The 27,358-nt window shown below is 34.4% G+C and overlaps 2 protein-coding genes across 21 annotated transcripts; one reads left to right on the plus strand and one right to left on the minus strand.

Annotated features, from left to right (window-relative positions):
• Positions 1 to 2,550: 2,550 nt before the first annotated feature.
• LOC139889242 (uncharacterized) lies at positions 2,551 to 5,869 on the minus strand. The gene is made up of 4 exons (XM_071872204.1): positions 4,819 to 5,869; positions 3,838 to 4,022; positions 3,157 to 3,723; positions 2,551 to 3,039 (listed from the first exon to the last, which is right to left on the minus strand). Exons 1-4 carry the CDS (start codon positions 5,867 to 5,869, stop codon positions 2,551 to 2,553), a joined length of 2,292 nt encoding a protein of 763 aa, XP_071728305.1.
• A 13,644-nt stretch (positions 5,870 to 19,513) lies between these two features.
• On the plus strand, positions 19,514 to 26,147 carry LOC139892426 (uncharacterized). 20 transcript variants are annotated; one of them, XM_071875496.1, is made up of 15 exons: positions 19,515 to 19,879; positions 19,965 to 20,060; positions 20,932 to 21,024; positions 21,686 to 21,766; positions 21,907 to 21,974; positions 22,365 to 22,509; positions 22,594 to 22,671; positions 22,774 to 23,345; positions 23,494 to 23,545; positions 23,650 to 23,754; positions 23,878 to 23,969; positions 24,870 to 24,950; positions 25,106 to 25,169; positions 25,555 to 25,686; positions 25,794 to 26,147. In XM_071875496.1, the coding sequence occupies exons 8-12, from the start codon at positions 23,299 to 23,301 to the stop codon at positions 24,919 to 24,921; spliced, it is 348 nt and encodes a 115-aa protein (XP_071731597.1). In that variant the 5' UTR covers positions 19,515 to 19,879; positions 19,965 to 20,060; positions 20,932 to 21,024; positions 21,686 to 21,766; positions 21,907 to 21,974; positions 22,365 to 22,509; positions 22,594 to 22,671; positions 22,774 to 23,298; the 3' UTR covers positions 24,922 to 24,950; positions 25,106 to 25,169; positions 25,555 to 25,686; positions 25,794 to 26,147. The 20 variants fall into 20 exon arrangements, with proteins under 20 accessions (XP_071731604.1, XP_071731608.1, XP_071731612.1 ...); XM_071875499.1 differs by having other exon boundaries at positions 19,572 to 19,602; XM_071875503.1 differs by having other exon boundaries at positions 19,514 to 20,060; positions 24,870 to 24,954; positions 25,102 to 25,169.
• Positions 26,148 to 27,358: the final 1,211 nt, after the last annotated feature.

Genomic DNA, 27,358 nt, shown 5'->3' on the forward strand with positions numbered 1-27,358 from the left:
TGTCGTTGGACCTTAATCACTAGTTTTTAAGTGATTAACGATGGTCTTGACCCTTAAAGGGCGGTTTTGGTGAAAATGGGGCATTTAATGCATTTAAGTCATTAAATGCACATGAGTGAAGTGTTGGTATTTAGTCCAACAAGTTTGTTTGTTGATCGAGTACTTATTGCATTAGGTACTTGGCTCTGAAGCTTGCGGAAGGATAAAACCATCACCAAATCTTTAAGGTGAGTGGAATAATTATGCGTACGTGTATATGGCGTGTTTATTTGTGAATGTTATGGTATGAACCACGTGCCGGTAGTACCATAACATGTATGTGACGAGTATTATGATGTGAACCACGTGCTGGTAGCATCAAGTGTTAACCACGTGTCGGTAGCACTATAAACAAGTGTGAACCACGAGCCGGTAGCACTATAAAATTTGGATGTGAACCACGTGCCGGTAGCATCAAGTGTGAACCACGTGCTGATAGCACTATAAAATGAGGCGTGAACCACGTGCCGGTAGCTCCAAAGTGTGAACCACCAGCCGGTAGCACTATAAAAGAGTGAGACTCAAATGCGTTTGGTATGAACCACGTGCCGGTAGCACCATAGCGCTATGGTTAACCATATTATGTTGATGGATATTGTTTAACATGCTATATATATATATATATATATATATATATATATATATATATATATATATATATATATATATATATATATATATATATATATATATATATATATATATATATATATATATATATATATATATATATTGTGTTGTGTATATGCTAATGTGATGTTGTGATGGTGTACGAGTTGTTAGCATTATGAGTAAGGCGGCATGCTATTTGGGTTATATTCTCGTATGAGGTATTTGGTGGGTGCGTATGCAAATAGATGGGTTATATATGTGTATGTATAATGTATAATTGTTGCACTCACTAAGCTTTGCTTACCCTCTCGTTGTTTATCTTTTTATAGGCTCCGGCGGAGACAAGTGTAAGGGCATTCGTATAGATTAGAGATCCCGCTTTGTTTGTAGGGGACGCTTTTGGATGTTATAGCTTTTGAAGTTTGACCGAGATTTGGGTAGTTTAACCCCCAAACACCATGCTCATAGTGTCGTTTGGAATTTAAACTCTTATGGTCGAACTTGTATGTTTTGAACGAAACTCGTAAAACGGCTGATGTGGGCCCCGTTTTGTAAAAATCATTTTATGATTGAATCGTATGAGTTTTTCATATTAGAACATATTGTGAAAAGTGTTTCATCTAAAAATTTCGGGAAGTGGGAGATCTTTATTTGAAAATTGGACAAAACCGGACAGAAGCTATTGGGGCTTGTGCGCGCCGCGCACTCTCCTGTTATAAAAAAATAAAAAATTTCTGTTTCGCGTAATCGGTTGATTATTGGTTTGGGTTGTTACAGTTATTTTGAATAATGGCTTTGTAACGACCTTTGTGTCACGTTATCTTTTGTAAAACGTTATCCTTTCATGAATGCAAAACTCGTTTTAAAACAGCATGTAGTATTATACCGTGTAATGGACTTGTTGTTGACGATTCTTACATGATGGTTTTGTACGGGGCGTCACAAATGGCCCCTAATTGACGCGAATCCTAAAGATAGATCTATTGGGCCTAACAACCCCCATTCAGGTTATGGATGGCTTTAGTACTTCGAGATTAATATTATACAGATGAGAGGTTCTGTTTGGGGATATTCTATGCATTAAAGTTAATGTCGGGTACCAGGTATTCAATTCATATGAATGATTTTTATACACAGGTTATGTGTATTATTTTGTACTCGGGTTGCGTGTACAATTAAATATTGAAATCTTGTGGTCAATTAAAATGATGGAAATGAATGATTATAAAAAACTAATGAACTCACCAACCTTTTGGTTGACACTTTTAAGCATGTTTATTCTCAGGTATTAAATAAATCTTCCACTGTGCATTTGCTCATTTTAAAGATATTACTTGGAGTCATTCATGGCATATTTCGAAAGACGTTGCATTCGAGTCGTTGAGTTCAAGAAGATTATTATTAAGTCATTTATAGCTTGGATATATTATGAAATGGTATGCATGCCTATCAACTTTTGATGTAATGAAAGTTTGTCTTTTAAAAACGAATGCAATGTTTGTAAAATGTATCATTTAGAGGTCAAATACCTCGCCATGTAATCATATGTTATTGTATTCGTCCTTATGGATTAGGACGGGTCGTTTCAATACTTCTGTTATGGTATTTCATAGTACATCTTCAAAGTCATGGCTGCATCATCCCGATTACCTTCATTTATTGTTGACATTACAGCTGATACTACTCGTTTCCTAGTACGGTTAATGTACATTTTTTTAGGTAAAGGGAGTTCACCCGGTGAATATTATAAATGAAACCAAAAAATACGTACATGAGGAGATCAGTATCTACAAGCGTAAGCTCTATAGTCTAAATACAAGCCAAAGCTACCAAACCTATCCAACCAGGTAGGGCTAAAACCCAAAACAACAAAAGCAAAACATAACTTCAACAAAAAATTCACGCGAGCTTCCATTGAGACTTTAATCTTCGAACCTGAACTGAGTCCTTGAACTTCAATGACAATAATTTAAGGCGAACCGTGGAGAAGATATCTTGAAAAAGCTGATCTACCGAACGAGCTGCACCCTTAAAAAGTCTATTATTCCTCTCTTGCCAAATGTAATACACCGAAGCAGCAAAAACTAGTTTTGCAACAATTCTTGCCACACGACGATGAGCAACAGGCATAATCAAGGAGATGAAGTTGTTCCAGTCATTCACGCTAATCTGTAGAAGACAAAACGCTTTTATACGATTCCAAACCTGCACTGCATAAGGGCATTCAAAGAAAAGGTGAGTTTGGGAATCTGGTTGTCCTTTGCACAACATGCACGAAAGATTAGAAGATTCCCCTTGCGTATTGTGGTCCCACGGCTTAAGATGGTCATGAGTTTTTAACTTTTCTTTAACAAGAAGCCAAACCACAAATACATGCCTAGGAATACACTGTTGAAACCAAACGATGTTATACCAATTCACAATTATTGCTCGCGGTCTTATTGATTCCCAAGATGCTTTAACCGAAAACTCAACAAGATCGCCATCCGCACCCCTTCAACGAACACAATGTGACCTAGACGTATCTGGGAAAGAAATGTTATCGAGCATCGGGTACTTAGATGTCCAAGAAAGAGGCCATGACCACGACTGGTTCACATACAAAGCAGAAACAAGCGAATCACTTGTAAATCCAGCCGTTCTGATGTCACGAGAGGCAATAACATTCGATAAAGGACCATAATCATTCCAAATAGCATGCCAAGCCGAAGTATCATTTCCATTACCCACCAAATGAATAATAAATTGGCGAATAGATTGCCTTATATCCAACATCTTTCTCCAACCCCAGCTTGCATCCGAAGCAACATCAACCGCCCAAAAATGCATCAAACATAGACGATAAGAATGTATCCATTTTACCCAAAGCGATTGTTTTTGGGTGATCAAATTCCAGATATGCGTTGACATTAGAGCCATATTCCAATATTTCAAACTCTTTATACAGAGACCACCTTCCGTCTTTGGCATGCAAACTTCAGACCATTTGACTTTAGCCTTACCTCGAGCTAAAGACCCTTGACACCAAAGAAACCCCCTCATCAGCTTCTCTATATCCTTAATGATTTTGTCCTAAAGAATGAAAATTGATGACCAGTATACCTGCATGGATGAGAGAACTGAGGTAATCAATTGAACCCTACCTGCATATGACAAAAATTTGTTCTTCCAATTGTCGATCTTTACTTTCACCCGATCCACCAATACTTGACAGTACTTAATCCTTAGCCGAGATGAGATTAGGGGCACACCAAGATAAATAACCGGAAGAGATCCCTCATCAAAATGAAGTAGTTGTTGGATTGCGGATTTAACCCCCGCAGTCACATTACAAAAATAAGCTGTGCTCTTTTGAAAACTAGGAATCAAACCTGAACAATTAGAGAATTCGGTTAACGCTTCTGAAATAACTTAAACTGAAGCCACACTCGCATGAGAGAATAAGAATAAGTCATCTACGAAACAAACATTAATCACTTCTTGGTTGTGACATTTTGGGTGGAATCGAAATTCCTCCGTTTGCCGAACATTACGGTGCAACAAAAGAGTAAGAGTTTTCATAACCAATGTAAATAAGTACGGAGACATTGGGTCGCCTTGTCTTAACCCTCTTTTCCCTTTAAAATAACCATGTAACTCCCCATTGACATTAATGGAGTAGGATGTCGACGTTACACATTTCATGATCCATTTAATCATGATCTTATGAAACCCGAACTGAGATAAAATAAACTCCAAAAACTTCCAATCAACCATATCATACGCTTTTTGAATATCCACTTTAAAAGCACAACGAGGGATACCTCGGGATAAATGATAGTTCTTCATAATTTCTTGAGTGATAAGGATGTTATCCGATATTCTTCTTCCCGGAATAAACGCTGACTGGTTCTCACTGACAACCAAATCAAGACCCACTTTGATTCGATCCGCGATAATTTTACTTATGCATTTATATATAACATTACAACATGATATCGAGCGAAATCGGTAACTTTGCATGGAGATTGGACCTTGGGTAACAACGCTATAACTGTGTGATTAATCTTAGTTAGAAGTTGTCCTTCGAGAAAAAAATTTGTACTGCTTTGGTCACATCAGGACCGACAATGTCCCAAGAATGTTTGAAAAAAGTAGAGGTGTATCCGTCCGGTCTCGGTGACTTACCTTCACCTATACCAAAAATAGCCAATCTAACTTCATCTTCTGTCACTTGCGCGATCATAGAAGCCGCAATATCAGTAGGAATCCTCTTAGTGAAAATCTCCTCCGGGTTTAGCATATTGGCGCATGTACTAGAGTTCCCCAGAAAATTGGTATAGTGACTAACAAATACATCAGCAACATGTTTACCTTCTTGAATGACACCATTATTATCCATAACTGCATTAATGCAACTTCGATTTACTCTACCTTTCACAACTTTATGAAAATACGCCGTATTACTATCGCCCACTTTAAGCCATTCAACTTTGGATTTTTGTTGCAAAAAGCGTTCCTCGTCCAATAAAGCTTCGTTAAATTCTTTTAATTTTAAACTTTCAGCTTCACGACAAGCAATTGAAAAAGGATCTGCATCGAGTTTCTTTTGCACATCATCTAGCTCTTCCCGAAGCCTCACAACCCGCTCATGCAAATTACCTTTGGCCCACATAATTTTTTGCAATGGTTTTTTCAGCAAGCGCATCTTCTTAACCACCTTAAACATGGAATGGTCATCAATATTAATGTCCCAACCTTTAGCAACATAATCATGGAACTCATCCTTGAAGACAACATAGTTACTAAAACAGAAGTGTTTATGACGAATCATGTCACCACCAGGGATCTTCAATATAGCAGGACTGTGATCAGAAATACGATAAGGCTGAAATAAAGCATAAGAATTCACGTGCACACCAAGGAATGCATCATTCACCATCACTCTGTCAATCTTTTTCAGGATCCCCGTACAAGTATTAGGACGTTGGTTCCACGTAAAATGGAGCCCCATATGATTAATATCCGCCATCTGAATATCATCAACACATTCTCTAAATTCCCTCATGGAAATTGACACTTTGGAAGAGCCTGCCGTAAAGTCTTCTAAGCTAAGTGAAGCGTTAAAATCTCCCATAAGAACCCATGGCAATTTCCCAACAAAACCATGATGGACCGGTAAATCACTCCACAATTTTCTTCTGTCAATATAATAATTTGCAGCATATACAAATGACATGAAAACATGTAAATTATCATGGACAAACATCACTTAACAATGCATAACCTGTTCCGTAAATGCAAGCACCATCACATTCACAACTCCAGGGTCCCAACCAAGAATTATGCGAGTCCCTTTCTTACAAACATTGTTATTGGATGTCCATTGCCAATTCGGAAACACATAAGTACATATACCCGTAAGCTTACTAACATTAACATGAGATTCCAGAATAGCATACAAACACAATTTGTTACTATTAACAACTTCACGTACCTTGTTTTGTTTGGGGATATGATTCAAACCCCTTATGTTCCATGACGCAAAGCTAATCATCGTTAACATTTTCACGGGAGTGCTTGCCCCCTCGGATAAAATATTTTTTCCTCCAAAATCATAGTGATGATCGACTTCCACATCTGATTCCTCATCATAGTTAGGTCTACCCCATGATTCCTTGCACATGGTACTCGTATATGAGTCGAGCATCATCGGGTTACCCACTCGAGAAGCGATACAACTCAGCCCATCTTCTGTAAATCCCACCAATGGCACATCATGTAGCTTTACCCAAACTGGGACTTTTGTTACATCTTCTTTGGATAACGAAACATTTGGACTCCATTTATTAAGAATGATCGGTATAATCCTAATAATCCAAGGGTCGTTTTCAATTACATCCATCATTCCTTTTTCCGTGCTAAACTTAAAGAAAACGAAGCCTTTCGCATTCATCATAATTTTCTCAATTCCGTATTTCTTCCAAACATTTATTGCATAGCTTTGAACTACCGGGTATGCTAATCGCTTCCCAATAAAATATCCGTATAGGGTATGGCAGTACCTGTCTGATGCCTCTTTGACAGCAGACATTGGAATGACTACATCAATACCTTCCTCTAACACATCCGAATTTTCAACAAAGCGAAAGTTAATGTTGCTAGTATTTGACTTCCCACTAACCATATCAACATATGTTTTCATTGGAGACCCATTCCCCAACTGTTCACCATGCACACCCTTAGGCGAGTTGCTAGTTGAAGCAAAGGCAGGACTCTTGTTACCAGTATTCTTTCCTGATTTATTGAGCATAGGAAAAGAATAATAATCATTCAATTCAACATCAGATTCCTCATGGACCTTATGAATACTTACATGATCATTATGATCTTGTGGAGACTGATTTAGATCAGCCTGTTGTGCACTACGTGGTTCAACATGCTCCATCTCTGGAACATCATGACGAATCACTTCAGTTTCAATCTCAGCAACCGAATCATCTTCTTTAACTGATTCCTCTGCAACAGGAAGAGGATCGATGTTCGCCCCAATCATTCGATTTCGAAGGATACGAGGAGTCGCAATCACAACTTCTTCTTTTTCTTTCCTCCCGAATTCTTACCCATACACCAGACACCGCGTTAGATAACCAAAATAGCAGATAAGACAATGATCATAAACAAAAACAGATGAAAACATCGTGATCAACGAGCGAAAGAGATCAAACAACCATTTATTGTCCATTCATACATTTATATGTACTTTAATAAATAAATATGTACTTATACTTATCTTGTTTATATTCACAGAAATTTCCATCTAAGTGGGTCGATTGTCACTACACTGACGATAATCCAAATGATTTTATCTGCGTCATTACTGCCAATGGTTACCAGGCAAAAGTTCAAATCAAATGGAATGGCCATGATCTAGTCATGAAAATAGGATGGGAACAGGTTGTTAAGGATCTACAAATTAAAGTTGAGGATGTTCTTCAAATCACTATGGTTGATGACACAACTTTTGAACTTACGGTGTTCGATTCTGATCTATGTGAAAAGCATGTTCCTGATAAAAGAAATCCAAAATTCATTAAATGGTTCGTTGATGTATCTAAACCAAAGATGGTAAGTCAACGCGATACTTAAGCTTCCAAATTGACAATGTTGTTAATATGTATACAGTTAGTTGTAAAATATCTTATACTATACATATCAAATAAAACTTACCCCAAATACTTGGTTTATGCAGATCCTCCCAATCAAGTGGGTCAATGCAATATATGTTGTTGGTTAATTGAATGATGAAGTCTTCATCAACACACCCACAGGTTACACCGCCAATCTCGAGTTGGAAGACGATGGTAAGGACATTTGGTTTTCTGATGGATGGAGTAAGCTTTTTAAAGATGTTGATATACGTCAGTTTGACATACTCGTCTTCACTTTTTCTGATCAAAATCAATTTGAAATGGTTGTGTATGATTCTGACTACATTCAAAGGCATGTCGTAACGTCTGAATCTTCAGACAATGAAGAATCATTGAACAAGAGGAGAAGATGTTGAGTGTATACTGGTGCCTCTTAACATCTCTTTTGGTAGTCAGAATCAACATCTCTTTTTGGTAGTCAGAATCAACATCTCTTTTGTAAGTTGATCATTATCTCATCTAACTCCAACTTGTATGTAATATTTGGTGCAATTTATCTATTGATTTGGCTATGTAATTATAAAACAGTATAATACTCGTTTTGTTTTTCTTAAATTTGTGCATTAGAATCAGACCTATCATCCATGATAAACGTAAGTTTTTTTTTTTTTTATCTATTTTCCTTGCTTATATAATTTATACGTTAAATGCTATCAATCTATCTAAAGAATATATAACTTATTATCAGTACATTATATTAAAAGTATACATGCATAAAACTTGATTATAATAAATAATGGAGTGAATAGTAAAGATTGGTGGTCTAATGATATAATTATAATTATAAAATAATATATATTTTAGAATTTTAGTTTGGTTTCATTTATATATGATGTGTAATTTCATACTCTAAAATAACTAGTTAAAATACCTATTAATTATTACACAATACAGACAACTAAACCTGATCGTGCAGTAAAAAGTAAGTAAAATAACCAGTTCGTCCACATGGAACAATTGTATTAGAAACTTTAACTAATATTATATTTATATATCCTAATTAAATTGGGGGAGTTGTGTTTTGTTTTAAGATAAATTATAACGAAAGTAATAAAAAGAAGTAAACAATAAGAGAAAAGCAGTGTCTACTCAAATGATTTACCAAGCATATGGATTATCCTCTACAATTAAACCGATTCTAGTTTGATAGATATATGATCTTATGTCCATTCATCAATATTCACAAAATCTCAACCAATTAAGTCAATTAACTCACGTAGATTTCCCTAAGAGTTGAACTATACCCGATTGAATTAATGAGATTCAATTAGATTAAACTCACATAAAATCTTAACTATAACAGTCATTTGAAATAGTTACACGATTATGATAGTTCAAAACCATTCAATTACTAGTGAAACTTATAAAACAATCACTTGAATTTACTCGCTTATTTTTCTAAATCTCCTAAGAGTTGAAGTATATATCGCAATACTTAAAACTCACATTAAAAGCATTAACAACATATATAATTGAATTAAGATCAAAAACCATGCATAACAAAGGATCTTGCAATCAAACATGATTAAATCAATCTTTCAAACGATCAAATCCTTAAAGTAGAACAATCCAATATACAAGGTTTCACATTCAAGTAAACACTTAACAAATTTAGCCAATCATGTTGAGAGATTGACCACATATATTAACAAAAACGATAGAATTCATAACCAAGGAGATAAAAAAAGAGTTACCGAGAGTAATAATCATAAACTAAATGCAAAACGTGAATTTAATGTTGAACTAGCTTGAGGTTGATGAAAAACTGATGTAAAACCCTTAAAATCGCCCAAAGTAGCTCCAGAATTCGTAAGTTATAAAATTTGGGGTTTTCTTTCGTTTAAATAGAAGTTGCCAAAACTACCCGGAACCGCCAGGCCTCGCGATCGCGAGGCCCTTCTCCTTATTTTCTCGCGATCGCGGAGTGAGGAGGAAGTTACCATTGTCGTTAACTTTTTTTTTTAAAAGCAAAAATTTATTAGAATCGAAAAGAAACAAACGAAAACAGTGAAGCCTTAGAGGAAAAGGCGTAGATCCTAACACGCTACACAACGTTAACTAATTCTGCATATTCAGCGTCTACCGGTCGAAGTAGACAACCACCAATGGCCCCAAGCTACACGTCGAGTAAAATTGCCGAAATCCTTGCTTGGAATAAATTGGAAGTCCCTACTCATTTGCGAAGTTGACGGAATACTCCCGGTACTTCCAATTTCAATGCTCAATCTAGCCAAAACAATGAGGAAGAAGAATATGATGAAGGATATGATCGAGGATATGGCGGTATGTAATTTGTTGAGTTTGTTTGAAGATGATAATGCTTTTGTTGGATGTTTAATGTTAGTTTGTATTTGAAAACAATTATTCGATTTGGTAATTTGTTCGATGTTGAAATGTTTGGATAATTATTGTAATTATGGTATTGAAACTTTTATGTATTATTATTGTGGCATTTTGTTAAATATATCGTATTTGTAAAGCATGTTTTGATATTTGAAATGTGCCATTTTTTACGGCTAGAAAACTATAGAAACCAATTCTGATATTTAAAAACAGTAGACATTTTCCGGACGAGGGAAAAGTCGTCCACCAACAAGTCAAATTTCTTTTAAATAACTATTAATAAAAATAAACATTATTTTATTTCCGGACGACTAGTCGCCAGGAAAAAGTCGTCCAGGGAGCAGCCCCGTAATATTTTAATATATATATTTTCGGACGACATTTCGTCTCCAAATGTCGTCCATAATCATCAGAGTTGAAAGTTAAAGTGGGTCTCACGATCGTACAGGAAAAAGCCACAAGTCGTCCAGAAAAACCTCCTGGGACGAATCTTTCCGGACGATTTTCTAGGGGCGATATGTCGTCCGGGAATATCTTTAGGGACGACGTTCCGTCCGAAAAAACCCAGAAAAATCGTCCGAAAAAGTGTGTTTTGCAGTAGCGGGGGGATAAAGTTTCAGGTGTCGCGTTCGCGTTTGCAAATCTCGGTTCGTGTAGAAAGCTCGACACACAGGTCACGATCGCAAGACACATTACACTACAAGTCTCGCGATAGCGAGGCTGGTTTTTATAGTTTAACCCCTCAATCTTCTTTATAAACTGCACAACAGGTCCTTTCTTCGATATGACTTGTTAGCACTCATTTTTTCTATCCAAATGAAGTCTAAAACATCCAAAACTCTTCAAATATCATTCACGAACCAAACACTTCAATCTTTAACAAATATCATCATGAAATCTTTAACTTAGAACCGAAAATTATCAAATTCAAATCGATATTGCGAATAAAAATATATATAAATGAATCAATATCAATATATCTTAATTATAATTTATTTTACTCTCATATAACACAAGTATGGCCCAATTATAATTTTAAGTACTATCAGTTTTTAAAAATGAATGTACGTTAATCTACTACATAAAATATCTTAAAATGAACGCAAAAGATGACACACGTTAACTTAAATTAAGTTATATAGACCTATCCAATAAACATCACTTTCTGTTAACTAAAAAATTGCTATGAATTGTACTCATTAATAAGCTTATTACTACGTTAAATTAAATTTCTAAACATATAAAAAAATGTTGACAAAGCCGCTATAAATTGACATTAAGACTCCATTTATCGCGTCGTCACTGACGCGTCTTCAACCTAGCTGGCACTTAAGTGGCACAAAGTGGAGATTTGTAACGGTATTATCGCAGCGTGAGATTTTGACATTTGTAGGCGTTAGTCACGAATTTGACGACCAAGCCCATTATTTGGCACCCAACGAAAAGCTGCCACGTCACATACAATATATAATTAATTTATTGTTTAGACCAACTTTCAATATATTTATTACGTCGACCAACACAAATATAACACTTGATATCTCGCCAATTAAACATACATTTTATTGAGAAATCCATTCCTTTTCTAAGTTTTTGTGAAGGAAATTTAAGATATTTGATGGTTTTAAAGTTAATTTGATGATTTCAAGTGAAGGACGTGCAAAAGGAACAACAAGATGAATAATAGTGAAGATATAAAGCTTAAAAGTGTTAAAACGAAGAAAAACGCAAAAAGCTGAAGAGATGCGACGCATCTCAAAGTAATGTGGCGCATCAGCCTTTGTGTTTTGGTGCATCATGATCAGACCCCAAGAGACGCGGCACATCTATTCAGATGCGACACATCTGAACAGAACACGACAAAGGGAATGCGGCGCATCTCTAGCAGATGCGTCGCATCTGGTTACTTTGGTTGCACGTGAGTTTTCCCCTATAAATATAGAATGGTTGGGGCAGTAATTTTAGATACGAATTCTAACCCCAAAACAACAAATTTTAAAGGTTTTGGAAGGTCACAACTTGCTCTTTGAGGGATCATTCATCAAGATTATTACTTCCATCTTTTATAACAATTTGGTACTTTTAATTCTTTTATCTATTTAAGTTTTTTAATCATAAATTTTGCTATCTTCTATTGTTTAGTTATTTCCACTTTGATTATGCTAGGCTAGATTTCTAGTGTGTTTGCTTGAATGTGAATCTTGAGATTTTGAATTTTTCTTATCTTATGGATTTAAGTTTGAATGATTTTTTCTAATTGTGCTTGATTAAAAGATCCATTATTATGCTTAATCTATTCTTTAATTCAATTACATAAGTTGTTAACCTATTAATGTGAGTTAATTTGAGATGCAATTTATGCTTCAACACTTAGGTGATTTAGAAAATTAAAAGTAATTTCATTTGATTGTGTCATTAGTTTAATTGGTGATTGAAAGAGTCGTGATCAACATAATCGTGTAAGTATTCCAAGTGATTGTTATAGTTAGGGTTTTACGTGAGCTTAATCCAAATCAAGTCTCATTAGCTTAATCAATTATAGTTAAATATTTTGAAGGAGATCTATGTGAATTAATCAACTTTAATAGATTTAGGCTTTGTGAGAAGTCATAAGATTATAAAATTATAAGACTATAATCAAACAATAATCGGTAATAATTGTAAAAGAACAATCCATATCGATAGTGAATCATTCAAGTGAACACCATTTTTCTCTTATTTGGAAAGTCGTTTAGTTAATTTTGCTAATTCTTTTATACAATCAAAACTCCCTTTTAACTTTAGGATAATTATTAGTTTTTAGAATCTTAATTAATCTGCTTTATGTAGAACTATTAGACAATTAGCTATGATATATATATATATATATATATATATATATATATATATATATATATATATATATATATATATATATATATATATATATATATATATATACATACATATATATATATATGTAATTATATTAGAGGGGTCAGAGTGTAAATGTATCTCCTATATATACACCCATTGTAATACGTATAATACACAATACAATAATACAACTGATTACAAAGTTTATCTTGGTATCAAGAGCCTGCGTGTAACAACCCAAACCCGTTTATGAAAAACGACAAACTTTTTTTAGAGGGCTCACCACTTCGATCAGCTGATAGGCGCGGCGCGCCATTCCATAGCCGCGGCACGGCTCACACTTGTTGCTGAAGCTCAGCAGCCACAAACCTACTGTTACCAAAATACACTAAATCCCGCGGTGCGTCTCCACCTGTGACCAGATTCAGCCTTCCATTAAATTATGAGACCCCCAAGTTTTTAACTCGTCAATCGTAATTTAACTCAAAAGATTTCTGAAGACATAATTAAGGAATTTTACATGTCGGGACCATAATTCGTGTGTTTTAACAACCGGGCCACATGCACCGGTTTACAACTCAAAAATACAAGTTTCGACCGACAAGTTTTAGTACCAAACAAAACCTGAGCATGGTGTTTGGGATTAAACTACCCAAACCTAGGTCGAACTTCAAAAGTAATCCTATAGCACAATCATAAGGGGAGCTCGCTAGTCCAAGCGTATACCCTTGCCTTATCCACGCCGGAGCCTAAAAAGAGTAAACGAGAGGGTAAGCAAAACGCTTAGTGAATGCAATAATTATACATATACATATATAATGTACCTACTTGCAAACACTTACACACATACCGCATACAGGCTAGCAATATAATTAGCATACCATCGCAAAGTATAACGCTAAATAACCTCCAATACCACAACTAGCACATTCATTAGCATATAATCGGAACAATATAATGTGCTACACTACACCATATACACCACCATATGGTTAACCATACTCACGTCATGGCGCTACCAGCTCCGTGGTTTACACCATACGCGTTGTTATGATGCTACTGGCTCCGTGGTTCACATCATAACTCGAGTCATACTCACGTTGAGGCGCTACCGGCTCCGTGGTTCACACCTCAACAACTCGTGCTATAGTGCTACAGGCTCCGTGGTTCACACTACAACACCCGTACCATAGTGCTACCTGCTCCGTGGTTCACACTACCTTACACGTACCATGATGCGACTGGCTCCGTGGTTCACATCATAGCACACCCGCACATGCTATGGCACTACCGGCTCTGTGGTTCATACCATAGCACGTAAATAAATACACCATATACATACATGCATAATTATTTCACTCACCTTAACGCCTTCGGTGGATGATAAACCAAGCTCGCAACTTCAATGTAACGTACATATTACATTATGCACATAATCAATCGTACAATCATGTTGGTCAACCAACTCACCCACCATCTTAGGGTCATTTTGATCAATAGTGCAAATGTGACCCATTTGTACCTTTAACCCTCACACTAGGTCAAGATTACACCAAATCGCTAACATCGATCGATTAAGGTCTTAATACACTTATTAACATAAGGTTGGTGCATCGTCATACCCACTAGGCAACTTAGGTCACTCAAGACTCATTTGACCCCCTCCAAAGTCAACATACCCATTTGGGTCATCCACAACCCAAATAACACCCATTTACAAAATCAACAAAGTGTGCTAGTGATTAACTAACCATTTAAGACCTATAAACACAATTTATTACTTTAAAACCCTAGGTTAGTCATTCTTGGGTTCTTATGACCTAATCTTACCTAAAAACTCCCATATCTCTAACAAATGGATTTTAAGTTCAACAATGACCCAAACCCTAACCCTCAAACAAATCAAAGTAAAGAAAGTCAAGATTAGGACTTACCACTATAATCAAAACGCAGCTGGTAACTAGATGAACAACTTTAGTACTTGCACTTTGACCCGAATCTAACTTCTACCTTCTTGATTTGAGCTTTCTCACACAAGAATCCTTTCTCTCTCTAGAATTGAAATTGAAGGGATAAGGTAGGAGGATGGGGATAAATGAGCCCCATCAGCCCTTTTTGTGGCCTTAAATTCTGGCATGTGTGAAAAGACCAAATTGCCCTCGTTATCATTTAATTAAAAGAAAGAATCAGCACCTGGGCACCGCCGTGGCTCCAAGCACAAAATGAAATCCGTCAGCTTTTGTTAATAAAAACAATATGTACATTCCAATTTCGGGTCTTACACGGCTCCTAAAAAACCTAAAACTGTCGCCTGACCAGGAACCCTAACCCTAAAGCTTCCATCACAAAATCTTATCACACATTCTGCTCATCAATGGCGCTTCTTGCAGCCTTCACTACAACCAAGAAAACAACACATAACTCCCGCAAGTTTGTTTCACCTTATCTTCAAACAACTATGGCTATTGGAAGGAAATGGTTCAACCGTTTTTTATTTCCAACAACTTATTTGGCTGTATTGATGGCACAATCCAATGTCCTCCTAAGACCATCTCATTATCATCAACACCATCAGGAAAAGATATAGACACCACAGTGCCATCGCAACAACTAAACCCTAACTACACAACATGGGTCTCTAACGATGCTTAATAGAGGAGTCATTCCAGCATGTTCAAGGACTCACTTCTCGTGATATATGGTTATCCCTTGAGCGTGTGTATGTTCCTCACACTTCTTCTAGGGAATATACCCTAAAGACTCAAATTCTTAGGCTTGAGATGAAGTCAGATGAAACTTCTGCAGCATATCTTACTAGGGCCTAAGAATACGCGAATGCACTCGTAAATATAGACGAGCCAATGAAAGAAAAAGATGTTGTAATGTTAGTTATCTCGGGCCTGCGTGAAGAATATAACGGGTTGAAGTCAACCCTTCTTAGTCGTGAAGTCCAAACTAAATTTGCAGAACTCGATGGCTTATTATCTGACCATGACTACATGATCAAGAAATTTGCAGCAGACACTCCTACAGCTCAAGCATTTGTAGCTGACACACGAAACACCAACTTAGCAGCCCCTGGTTCGGTCTCGTCTACTCCTCAACCAGGTCAACTTCAGGCCATCCAACAGCTTTTGTCACAACTTGGCCTTCAAGTTAATTCTGCTAATGCACCACTTGCACAAGCATTATACACTAACCAATCTGAAAATAACCGTGGATGTGGACGAGATTCTAGACGTGGATGAGGAAACTACAATAACAAAAATCGAGGAGGTAAATGTAATCAATTTAGTCGGGCTTCTAATCAAAACACTATTTTTGGTACATGTAACAGGTGTGTGATTGGTCATATCGCATTGGACTGCCCTAATCGCGACCCTGCAACTATAAGGAGACAGTTCCCTTCGGCCAAATTTACAGAATATCGCTCACAAGCATCAACTTCTTGTCTTCCGGATACTGGTTTTAGTCATCATGTTGCTCTAGACCTATCCAACATTGATAACTCTGAGGCCTAATATGTTGAGGACAATATTCACGTTGGCAATGGTAAGGGTCTACCCATTCTACACATTGGTTCTTCACAATTCTCCGCACCAAACAAAATCTTCTCCCTAAAAGACATACTTCAGGTTCCTGAAATAAAACACAAGCTACTTTCTGTCCAAAAATTTTTCTTGATAATAATGTGTATTTTGAATTTCACTCAACTTTATTTGTTATGAAGGAAGAGCTGTCACACGCTACTGATCTCACTGGTTCAAGAAATAATGATCTTTACTCCTTTCATCAACCTCAGACTCCACCAATTTCCAAAGGAGCGTTCACGACTACTTGTGCTTCTTCAACTACATGGCATCAAAGACTTGGACATCCACACTCGCAACTTTTGAAGTTTATGTTTTCTAAGTATAATTTACCTTTACATAATAAGTGTACTAACACATTTTGTGATTCATGTTCTATTGGAAAATCCTCTAAACTGCATTTATTACCACCTACTTATAAAAGTTCACACATTTTAGATTTAATTTTCTATGATGTCTGGGGTCCTGTGCCGATTACTTCTTTTGATGGTCACAAATATATCTTATTGTGTGTTAATCATATCACTACATTTATGTGGATTTTTCCATTAAAACTCAAATCAGATGTTTATATCACTTTTTGGCAATGGTTGAAAGACAATTTCAGACCAAAATTAAATCTGTCCAAACTGACTTGGGAGGTGAGTTTCGAAACCTCTCTCAATTATTTTCTCCACTTAGCATCACTCATCGCTTATCATGTCCTCATACTAGTGAACAAAATGGATTTGTTGAACGGCGACATCGCCATGTTGTTGAACGGCGACATCCCATGTTCCACAACGGTTTTGGCACTTTGCTTTTGACACTGCAGTTTCTCCTATTAATCGGATGCCATCCAGAACAAACTCAACAATCTCACCCTTTGAATACGTCTTCAAACATAAACCTGATTTTTCCTTTCTTTGATTTTTTGGGTGCCAATGCTGCCCTCATCTCCGTCCATACAACAAACACAAAATGGATTTTCGTTCTACACCTTGTGTCTTTCTTGGTTACAGCACCGCTCATCACAACTACAGGTGCTTTGATCCACAGTCTGATCGTGTTTATGTGGCGCGTCATGTTTGTTTTAATGAACAATTCTTCCCATTCCAAAACTCTCATTCATCCACTTATTCAAAAACTCCTACAACAACTCCAAATCCCTATGTGTCTACCTATGCAAGTCCTAACCTATCACACAATCACACTCTAACAATCCGTCCTAATCCATCTGGACGAATACATTACATTTGGTTACATCGCGAGGTACTTGACCTCTATATGATACATTTTACAAACATTGCATTCGTTTTTTTTTTTAAAACAAACTTTCATTTCATCGAAAGTTGACGGCATGCATACCATTTCATAATATATCCAACTATAATTGACTTAATAATAATCTTGATGAACTCAACGACTCGAATGCAACGTCTTTTGAAATATGCCATGAATGACTCCAAGTAATATCTCTAAATGAGCAAGTGCACAGCGGAAGATTTCTTTCCAACCTGAGGATAAACATGCTTTCAAGTGTCAACCAAAAGGTTGGTGAGTTCATTAGTTTATCATAAACATTCATTTCCATCATTTTAATAGACCACAAGATTTCAGATATTCAATTGTACACGTAACCCGAGTACATAATAACAAGCGTAACCCGCGAATTAAAAATCATTCATATGGTGAACGCTTGATAACCGACTTAACTTTAATGCATAGAATATCCCCAAACAGAACCTCTCGTCTGTATAATAATAATAATCTCGAAGTACTAAAGCATCCGTACCCCGGATGGGACTTATCGAGGTCCATAGATCTATCTTTGGGATTCGCGTCAATTAGGGGCCATACCAGTTTCCTAATTATTAGATTACCAAGCTAAAAAGGGGTGATATTCAATATTCATAATCCAGCCATATAATGTAGTTTTTGATCACTTGTGTCAATTTCGTAAAACATTAATAAAATCAGCGCTTGTATTCTTAGTCCCAAAAATATATATAAAAATGGAGTAATGAAACTCACAATACTGTATTTTGTAGTAAAAATACATATGACGACATTGAGCATGTGTAGGGTTGGCCTTGGATTCACGAACCTATATCATTTGTGTATATATTAAAACGTATAATAGTAATCGAACAAATATATATATACTTATTAGTGATATAATTTTTATATTAGTAACTTTTATATTTCATTATTAATATATATTAATTATATTTTTATATATATATATATATATATATATATATATATATATATATATATAAAAATATAAGTTTTGTTATGTCATATGAATTAAATATTATATATATATATATATATATATATATATATATATATATATATATATATATATATATATATATATATATTTTATTTGTTTGTTAAAATAGTGGTTATAACAATACTAGAATAATATTAGTAGTGATTAAAATAATAATAATGAAAATACTAGTATTAATAATAATGATAATAATATTAATGATTCTCGTAGTAATAATATTAATGATAATTTTATTAATAAATCTTAGAATAATGATAATAACAGTTTTTAAATGAAATTTTTAGTAATATTATTAATATTACTTATAAATAGATTAATAATACTAATGCTTAAAAATGATACTAATACTAATATTAATTAAAAATAATGATAACATTAATAAGCATAATCATCTACTCTATATATTAAAGCAAAGCTTTAATTGAGTTAGATCTTTGAATATCCCATGTCAAAAACAGATCCCCACCCTTAAAATAGAATATTCCTGATTGATCCAATGGCTCACATTTATCTGATGTCAGAATTCAGTGTCTGATGTTAGATTTAAGTGTAGTTCCTAAAATACCCACAACTGCTATCCAAAAAACTGCTATCAAATTCACCATACATCTTCCAATATCCCGTTCTAACTCCCTATCTATACTCTGTACTCTCAAATCCAAAACTACAACTTCCCAATTCTAACTCCCCATTTGTAAATCCTCATTTCCAAGAATTATTAATCAATCCATGTTACAGATTAATTAGTTTAGCGATTGGATTTCACCTGTTTTGATTCAAACAAAGTGCAGCTCCTATTAAGGTTTCAATTAAAGCAAAATAATTAGGGTTTCGATTTCTCCAAATTCGGTTCGATGACAACTTATCGAACGATTTTCGTTCGTATCCATTGTGTTCGTATATATTCGAAATGTTCAATCGATTTTCCTATTCATCGCCTTCGTTCACATTCAAAATTCGAAATCCAAATTGTCTAAACGCCTACTGTGCACTTTATGTTAATTTGGTTTTCTATATATCATCTATTATTAATCATGTTTCATCGGTAAGTTGCAGAAAAAATTGGATGTTTTTAAACCTCGACATGGAGATAACCTATTTCTTTCGATATCTTCTGATTAAGAACTGAGGATTCATAACCCTGAGATTTTGGTATGTGATTTACTGCATTATCTCATATCGTATCTATATTTTAAAAATAGTTCTTGGGTAATCGACGATGATACTTTGATATGTTATTTAATTAATAAAAAAAATACTGTTTTATCTTTTACTCCGTATTTTTTGAACGATATTTAATTTAATGCAATAAATGATTCCAATGAAAATATTCTAATTGGGATTAGATAGTTTATTATATGGTTTTGAAGTTTATGATAGATTTACAACATTACTTCTTTTTTTATGTTTTGATCACAGAAGAATTGAAAACTTAATTACTTATTGATTATATTTTGATTAAGAAACACATTATTTTTGTGTGATTGATTTTGATTCATTTTAAAAATAAGTTGGGTTGGATAGACACACTATTAAAGTTTTATGCATTGGTTAATTGTGTTATCGTTATTGTCAATACACTGACATTGGTTGATTCATGTATCAAAGTTTTGTAGAACACACTGACATTGGTTAGTTTTGTTATTGTTCATGTCATTGTGAGTGTTAGACTATTATGCATATCCCCTGTACACATTTATAGATAACCAAAACATCTATTGTTTATTGCTTGCTATTCGAACCAAATTACTCCTCTAATCTGATTTTGGACTAAATTCATATCAATAGTAAGTGTTTGTTTTAACTTTAATAAGTATCTATAATTTATATATTACAATTTAAGAATATGAAAAGGGTATGATACTCATTATCTGGTAATGAGATATATTTTTTTAATGATTTTTATGATGGGTGTAACTAATATGTATGGTGATATTGGTGATTCGTCAAATTTCAACTCTTAGTATCAATATGTAATATTTCCATTCAATTCCTTACCTACATAAACAATGATATCAAACAGACTACATAAGCTGCGTCCAACACATTGGTTGTATGTACAAGAAAGCAAGGGACCAAATGAGGAGATAAAATTACGAAGATCAATCGACCTCAGGTAAATTTACTAATGATTATTGCATTTTTTGATCCGATAGCAACACAACACAACAAACTTTAACTGGAACAAACTTTGGTATTATTGATTTGCTGCACTTTTGCATTTTAGGAACATAGGTAAATATTGAGATATAGTTTTATCTCAGTTTGTCAAATAACATGGTAACTTCATTATCTTTATACTTTACTTTGTGAATCATATTTGTTACGTGTTGCGTTTAAGATGCCATTCAATTTTCCCTCTTGAGATTCCAACACTTCAGACAGGTTTCTTTCTTCATAATTCATATATGTATGTGCAATCCAGGTTCTGAAAATTTATTCTAATCAAATGTATAAATATATATGTATGCATGATATTTGGTTATATAACATATGTAAGAGGATTATATACATTTACTTACATATGGGTGGATTTTAAATGTTTTCTGTCTCAACCGTTCAAATAAAAATTATAGCTACGGGTCGTATAGATCAAACGGGTCGATTTGATGCACCTACTCCGACTTAAGAATCTTAGCATAAACAGATCTCGGAATTGATGCTGATGTGATGTATAATGATGCTCTTCGCATTATTTTTGCCTGCTATATCACCTTATCTGTGGTTGTCTTCTCAGTCTTTTAACTTAACTGAGTTTTCAATGTCTTTAAGTGCAGGGTAAAGTGTGGGCCATAGTCCTCAAGTATCATTTTTGAATGCGACCTTATAATACCTACGCTCGCTTGCTTCCTTTGCAGGTATTTATTTTCAAGCTTTCATATATTGCTTACTTAAACATGCATGTAAATTTGGGCACATCCTCAAAGATGGATATGTAATGCTCTTTTAAATGTTATACATTTTAAGTGAAGTATATATGGCCGCGATGTGCTTGCAGCATATGCAAGTTTCCTATGGGAAATTGATGAAGATGGAGAGAGCAATGAGGCAACTATGCTCATTAAGGTAACTTCACTTATTTGAATACTAATTATTTTATCTCGTGTCTTAACTTTTTGTACATATAGTATACATAGTCAACCCAACATTTCGATTTAATAAGAATTTTACTTAAGGTGCACATTTGCACTTTCAAATGTGGGTTGTAATTACTATTATGAATTCAGTCGTTTGATTATTTTGGGGGTTGATGATCTTTGTTTAAATAATCTGTCTTTTACGAACAAAACATCTAAGCCACAAATTAGTTGGTTGAAATAGGATGGGTTGACCTACAACCCATTATGTTGAATAATGGGTCAAAATTGTTCAGGTTGAAATGGGTCAAAACTTTTGATAGGTTTTGTATTTGACGTAATTATCTAGCTTGATAATGATATAATGAATTGATTTAAGGTAGAGCAGGAAACGAGCTACATTCAGTTGTGGACCGGGGAAGTTATTTGGTTCTATTTTAATACTCAGAAATAGAAAACACAAATTTACGAGAAAAGGCACAAGTTAATGCCTGTCATTTCGGGTCCAATTATGACCGGAGGAGGTATCCCTTCACTCAAGACAAGCGTCTGAATTGAGTTAACCCCTTTCTGAGTAGGTTACTTAGTATATACTTTGTGAAAATCAGGATGAAAGGCGTAAAAAGCGATCTGATGTGGGTACACCTGACTATTTGGCACCCGAGATTCTTTTGGGACTGGACATGGTTTGTTGACAATTTGCTTTTATTATATATATTCATAGAACATTATGATTTGAATAAATATGAAAGTTTGCTAATTGGTTACCCGTTACCATCTTTTTTTAGGTACGTATGCGGATTGATGGTCAGTTGGTGTGATACTATTTGAGTTAATTGTTGGTATTCCTCTTTTTAATGTCGAGCATCCTCAGGTTTATTACCCCGCATTAACTAATACTCAATTTGTGTTCATAGGTAGTTTTTTCCATCTCTAGACCCTATACACATTAGTAAAACCAACCAACTTCCAAATATAGCACTCATATTTGTCTTACATTTTTACACTGAACTATTATTTGGATACCAAAGTTGCTTCTTTCTGATGAAGAAATTAAAAAAAAAAATGTTTTCTTTTTTTCCTTTATGTAATAATTGCTCTAATGTTCTTTAGTGGGGCACCTTTTAGGAGATTGGAATATCTGGTTTTTCATTTTTGATCGTGTTCGTCTTGTCAATTTTCTATACACACATGTTATACAAGTAAACCATTTTTGATTGTACCCTATTGTTGTTGCTTTACTTATTTTGTTATTTTCATGTTTGGTTCTGACAATATTTGATAATATTCTTAATCGTAATATACCCAGGCCAATGGTACCTGATGAAATGAGCCCGGAAGCAGCAGACCTAATTGATCAGTAAGAGAAACTATTTAACTTCTATTTTGTTGAACTATCAGTATATCTAAAGACAGAAAGAACAAACTACCTTGTTTTTGTATATGTCAATTAACACAAATGATCAAAAAAAAAATTTGTAAACACTAATTTATATGTTCAAGCACAGATTATTAACTGAAGATCCAAACCAAAGACTTGGGGCTAGGGGAACAATTGAGGTATTCTTGATTATTGTTTATTATTGTTGGTTTTTATATCATCTTGACACGTATGATTCAAGTGAAGAATATGCCAGATAATTTGGTATACCTTTACTTTGTAGGTGAAGCAGCACCCATTTTTCAGGGATATCAACTGGGATACGCTTGCATGGCAGAAGGTTAGAGCTACTAATTGGTGTATGTGCTCTATCAGCAATCCAATTTTGATGTATGTGCTCTATCTCGATACTAATTGGTGATATATGTAGTATGATTTGTTTTAATTATTTCGTTTATTATGGATAATGATTGTTGTTTTTAATGCTAATAGCTAATCATTGCTTATATATATATGGAATGAATTGATACAGATAGTTTTTAGGTCCACTTTTCCCCCTATTTTCGCTCAGAATTCAGATGTGATCCTAAATCCACATTCCAGGTAAACGCTCTTTCTAAATTATGCTTTTCCAGATCCACATTTAATGGTTAGATTGTTCCGATTGATTTATTTTTTATTCTTTGTATTTGAAAGGAAATAGTAGTCGTTTGAAGGCTATATAGTTAAAAGAGTGCTAATCGTCCATTTTGACCGTTGACCCATTTGGGCCATTTGGTGTCTAATTGAGTAATTGTTGATTTTGACACGTCATTTATGATATAATAAGTGAAACCAAAGGTTTTGGCATTTTGAAAATGAGTTTTGAGCATATTTTGGTTAATATACGAATTTGTGATCCATTTGGTTAGCATATGTACCCATTTTGACCATATGCGTGATTTTAAGAAACGGAAGTGACTAACACATCCAAAATGTCATTTTGGACTTGTAACATGAACTTGGCATGCCCAGGAATTGTGATGGAAAATTTTATTATTTTAGTAAAAGTGTCAAAAATGTCTCTCGGGCCTACTTCGCGGGCTCGCAAGTTGAAAATGATTAGGTTTTGGTGAAAACTAATAATTTGGACAGAAAGTAGACCCGTCGGGCTTCGAAATGGTATAGGCATGTATGGGTTTGTCGAGTCTAAAGAGGTTTAAAACGAGTATAAAAATGAGACATTCTTGCTGATCCCGTGCTGATAACAGCACCAGGTCAGAGCACAACAGTTGTAGTATTTGTTTTGGGAGGCTGTTTTCATAAGGTCATTAATTTCAACCCATAATTCCGTTTTCGACAAATAAACTATCTATAGTAAGGTGGAAGTGTCTACTTTTAACTAGTCATGCCTAAGGGATTATATCTGATTTTGTGGGACCCGAAATCAGTCATTCTTGACTGGTTTTATAAAAAAACAATTTTGTAAAATTTATGGGTATTCTTGACAGGTTTTATATGCAGCAAGTCATATGAGAGTGCCAGTCGTACGAAGGACCGAAGAGTCACTAGATGAGCAAGAGAGGGTATTACTACCTCTTAAAAGTAGGTAACATGTTTATACTGCTTGATAAATTCTAACCTATTTTTTTTTATCTATTGTGCTTACTTTTTGTGGCATACTACATATAAATAGGGTTAAGATTTGATTATATATTTTTTATTTCTTGAATTTATCATCTGTCTTCTTACCAAGAAAGGAAGGAAATTGTGGATGAAATCCAACGGACTAAAAGAATCAGTTTGCTGCAAGACCTCTACAAGGTACTATTTGTCTACATTTACATATTTTTATTGTTATGTAACACGCTTATATTTTTTCATAAACATAATCTCTTCATATTGTAGTCTGGCAACAAGGATGATAGTAATAAATTTAGTAAACCTACAACTAAGGTCAGTACTAAATAACACATAAGAATAAAAGAATGTAATAAAGTCGCTAATTAATATATATGTATTTTTTGGTTACAAAACAACATAATAAGGATTGTAATAACTTCTGAGGCTTATGGGAGTGCCTGTCACCGAGATAATATTGTACATTGGAATAATGAAATGAAGTATGTGTAGCAAATATTTTAAGTCTCATATTTAGTTGTGTTTGTCACTTTATCTTGAAATTTATTTGTCCACTGATTTGGGACAGCTCAAAGAAGAAAAGAGTACCTTGTCCTTACGTGTGTGCCACCTTCAATGAGCACCAGGATACCAAGTGCCAAAGGAGAACAGTTGTTCAGACGATGAGAGCAATGACAATGAATATGACCAAACTCAAACTGTAAGTTTTATCCCTTTGATTTCTTAGAATTGATGAGCATTAAATCTCTGCTCTAATATGCACCAAAATGTCGTATCGCTGCTAAGTTGCATTTTCTCTTTGTGCAGGTGTGTTTATCATATAGACATGGGTCTCGAAAAAAGCAAACATTTATGAAAGAAGGGAAGACGCGATCATGGTTACTTAAGAAACAGGAACAAATCACAAATGGCGAACAAAGGAAACTTTGTCCCACCAGACTCAAACTACACTGCCTGCAAGGAAAGTGTGTTTCTGATCTCAAGTCTGGAAAGAAAATAATGGATTTCATAATATGTATGTTTACTTTTTCACTTTAAGAGCTCTTAGATATGATACTGGAGAGTGTATGACGATTTTTTGGACTTGGGAAATTTGATAGTATTGCATCTTGATGTTATGTATTGCCTTGCTAGAACCTGTATTACAATTTGCTTGTTTACTTGTCCATTTTAATCTCTTAAATGATTTTTAATCGGATAAATAACAGAATTACTTTCAGCTTTCTTTTTTTCACTGTTTCTTATTTGTTTTTGGTATGAAAATGGTCATGTTCATACAACTTAAAGCATTTAAGTTTCTTCCTAACTTGCATTTATGTTCATACGCTTTGCACGATGGATGTGAAGAGTTTCTTCCTAACGGGTGTGTGAGTGACAAATGAGAGGATGCGATGCCAAAATTGTCGTTCTAAAAAAAAGAGTTTGAAAATTATTTCTCGATATATATAGTATCATAATAATGATTCCAAATAGTATTTTCTGATTCGAACCCGCAAGGTTGCGGGTATTAAGCTAGTAGTAATAATAATAATAATACCTAAATGATAAGATTACTAATAATGTCAATATTATTTTAAAAAAAATATACTAATGATAATAATATTAATAGTAATAATAATAATAATAATGATAATGATAATGATAATGATAATGATAATGATAATAATAATAATAATAATAATAATGATAATGATAATGATAATGATAATGATAATGATAATAATAATAATAATAATAATAATAATAATAATAATAATAATAATAATAATAATAATAATAATAATAATAATAATAATAATAATAATAGTAAGTAATAAGTAAACTACCTCAAAGAAGTAGTTCTAAAAAAATGCCCAAGTTCATGTTTGAACCCGCGACCTCCCACTAACCTGATAATATCCCTAACCATATGAGCTAACCCATTTTCCTGGTTAAATTCCATTCCCGTACATATTTACCCATTTTATTTATCTTTTTCATTTTCTTCTTCTAAACTCAATCATCAATATGTATATACTTTTGGCCCAAGAATACAAATAAGTTCACGGCCCAATTTGTTGAATCCTAGCCCAACAACTAGGTTAGCCCAACAATCGATTACAAGTTGTCACGATTAAAGTTAAACCCTTGAGTCTTTCGGTTCACCAACATATATAATTATCATCAACATCAAACGTCACTGTCATCATCATATTTACATCATCCACATCGTCTCCATGTCATACACATATCTTTATCATCATAATACCCGTGATTATCACACACACATCTTCACAGGATCAATATTGTCGTTCCTAATCCCTATCATCGTAAAATCTTCATCTTTGTTTAAAACATAACTCCAACATAAATGCAGTTGTAGTAGCAGTTAA

This window comes from Rutidosis leptorrhynchoides, chromosome 2, assembly GCF_046630445.1.
Source record: "Rutidosis leptorrhynchoides isolate AG116_Rl617_1_P2 chromosome 2, CSIRO_AGI_Rlap_v1, whole genome shotgun sequence".
In the NCBI taxonomy this organism is placed as follows: domain Eukaryota; kingdom Viridiplantae; phylum Streptophyta; class Magnoliopsida; order Asterales; family Asteraceae; genus Rutidosis; species Rutidosis leptorrhynchoides.

Coding starts and splice junctions, on each gene's coding strand:
- LOC139889242 (XM_071872204.1), bottom strand. CDS start 5,869: ATGTCATTTGTATATGCTGCAAATTATTATATTGACAGAAGAAAATTG. Junction 4,023..4,818: donor TATTTTTGGTATAGGTGAAG/GTAAGTCACCGA, acceptor CTAATTGTTCAG/GTTTGATTCCTAGTTTTCAA. Junction 3,040..3,156: donor ATACGTCTAGGTCACATTGT/GTTCGTTGAAGG, acceptor TGGTTTCAACAG/TGTATTCCTAGGCATGTATT.
- LOC139892426 (XM_071875503.1), top strand. CDS start 23,299: ATGGTACCTGATGAAATGAGCCCGGAAGCAGCAGACCTAATTGATCA. Junction 23,755..23,877: donor CTATCAGCAATCCAATTTTG/ATGTATGTGCTC, acceptor TTGCTTATATAT/ATATGGAATGAATTGATACA. Junction 23,970..24,869: donor ATCCTAAATCCACATTCCAG/GTAAACGCTCTT, acceptor TTTTATATGCAG/CAAGTCATATGAGAGTGCCA.